The following is a 1,753-nucleotide window of genomic DNA, read 5'->3' as shown; positions in this document are numbered from 1 at the left end:
GGCGCCGGAGCTCCCACTACATAGGCAGGCTCCCTATGAGCCTCTCATAGTCAATAGACTTGCTCCTCATTGCTCCCTGATCAGCGGTTGCGACAGTTATGGGCCTGGTTTGTGCAAATTCCTCTGCGTTGCGTTGATCAAAGCACTTGTCTATTCCCTGCTCCTTATCATCTGCTCCTATTGTCTCTCCCTCTCCACTAAAGCTATGGATTAACTAGCAAACGTTGCCACGCTTCTAACAAGCGTTTGACTTATCAATCGCCACACGTTCCTACTATGGTACGCGCAGCTTAAATACCTCGCGCAAGCTCGAGGCGTATGGGACCAAATCAACCCAGATGCACCACCACGGCCTAATCCAATGAGCGAAGCACCCGCGATCCCCGATCTCGATACAGCTGACTCAGAGGCTCTCCGCCTCTATCAGATCAAGGCATCGATATACACGCAGCTCTCCTCAAGGCTCCAGGTGCTGTGGAACTGGGTGTATACAACAGTGGACTCCCAACTGCTTGAGCTGGCAACTCTGCAGGCAAGCGATTAGTCGCTCTACGCGCTTATTAAGGAGCTTAAGAGGGACCTTTGCCTAAGCGATGATGACTGGAAGGAGCAGGTACAAATGACCTATTGAGAGGTTACCCTACGCCCAGTATCAGGAGGGAATCAGTCACCAGCATACTGGCTGCTCGAATGGACGCGGGCTCATGCCAACGCGAAGCTCGTTAATCTTGAAGACATTAAGGGCGCGCTCCCTATTAAGGACTTCCTCCGCTCAGCTGCTAAATACGACCATGAGTGGGCTCAACGTGAGCTAGACTCTCTAGCTCGACCAGGCGCCACCACTAATGCTCTCACGCTTGAGCAGTACGCCGCTTGGTTCTCCCAGCTTGTACAGAACAAGGAGAAAGGCCTAGGAGTGTACGCAACTTTTAGGACAAGATTAGATAAAAAGCACTCCTGCCCCTGCCGTTTGAACATACAGCACTTATGGAAGCTAATACATTGCGGACGCCTTGAGTACACAATTAAAGGACGTACAGATAGGGAGCTCCGCAACCCGCCAACAGATAAGGAAATTGCTCAGATTAAAGAGCGACTAGAGAGCGCGCAATATAGCAGTTTGCGAGATGCTCTAGCGAAGAAGGGATGGATCTCGAAGGTCACCGCTGGGAGTCCCCCGTACCCCGGCAGCATTACGGCATGAGCTCAGTGAGGACGTCGTGGATTAGGATGGCATCCCTAACAGCGCGGCGCGCCCAGACTGTATGCTGCATGCTCGCGCTCTCATCAAGTTATGGATCAGGTCTGGCCGGACTGGCAGCATGCTCGATGAAGCGTCACTCGTTTTTTCCCATGTACTGACCGCGTGTGCGAAGAGCTTGCCGTCTCCCACGCCCTAAGTGTCTTATGATGGTTACCCTGCTTTCTTTTGTTCTCTTACTGTTCTCTATTACTCTGTTTTGCTCTTCTGGCTGCTCTGTCTAAGCTCTTCTGGCTGCTCTGTCTAAGATCTTTTGGCTGCTCTGTCTACGCATTGTGCTGCTCTGCTCTCTTTCAGCTCCCCTCGTTACTCTCGGCGAGCTGGGGGGTGTGTCGCGTAAGAGAGCACATGGTCCTGGTGTCGCGCCTGTGTTTCGGACGAGCAGCCTGAGACACTTGGCGCCGGAGCTCCCACTACATAGGCAGGCTCCCTATGAGCCTCTCATAGTCAATAGACTTGCTCCTCATTGCTCCCTGATCAGCGGTTGCGACA

The 1,753-nt window shown here is 52.8% G+C and overlaps 1 protein-coding gene across 1 annotated transcript in view; it reads left to right on the top strand.

Moving 5' to 3' along the window:
- Positions 1-35: 35 nt before the first annotated feature.
- BDR25DRAFT_360601 (uncharacterized protein) overlaps positions 36-1,753 on the top strand; it is a gene marked incomplete at both ends in the record, with an annotated part of 1,785 nt that continues 67 nt past the window's right edge. The window contains 11 exons of the mRNA XM_033696283.1: positions 36-49; positions 85-182; positions 244-279; positions 315-543; positions 592-613; positions 668-916; positions 983-1,159; positions 1,192-1,263; positions 1,293-1,368; positions 1,402-1,431; positions 1,487-1,744. Of these exons, the coding sequence (XP_033542093.1) occupies positions 36-49; positions 85-182; positions 244-279; positions 315-543; positions 592-613; positions 668-916; positions 983-1,159; positions 1,192-1,263; positions 1,293-1,368; positions 1,402-1,431; positions 1,487-1,744 (1,261 nt within the window). The remainder of the gene's footprint in view (positions 50-84; positions 183-243; positions 280-314; positions 544-591; positions 614-667; positions 917-982; positions 1,160-1,191; positions 1,264-1,292; positions 1,369-1,401; positions 1,432-1,486; positions 1,745-1,753) is intronic.

The sequence above is a fragment of the Lindgomyces ingoldianus genome (assembly GCF_010093535.1).
Source record: "Lindgomyces ingoldianus strain ATCC 200398 unplaced genomic scaffold BDR25scaffold_39, whole genome shotgun sequence".
Lineage (NCBI taxonomy): Eukaryota > Fungi > Ascomycota > Dothideomycetes > Pleosporales > Lindgomycetaceae > Lindgomyces > Lindgomyces ingoldianus.
This window is presented reverse-complemented; position numbering and strand designations above follow the sequence as displayed.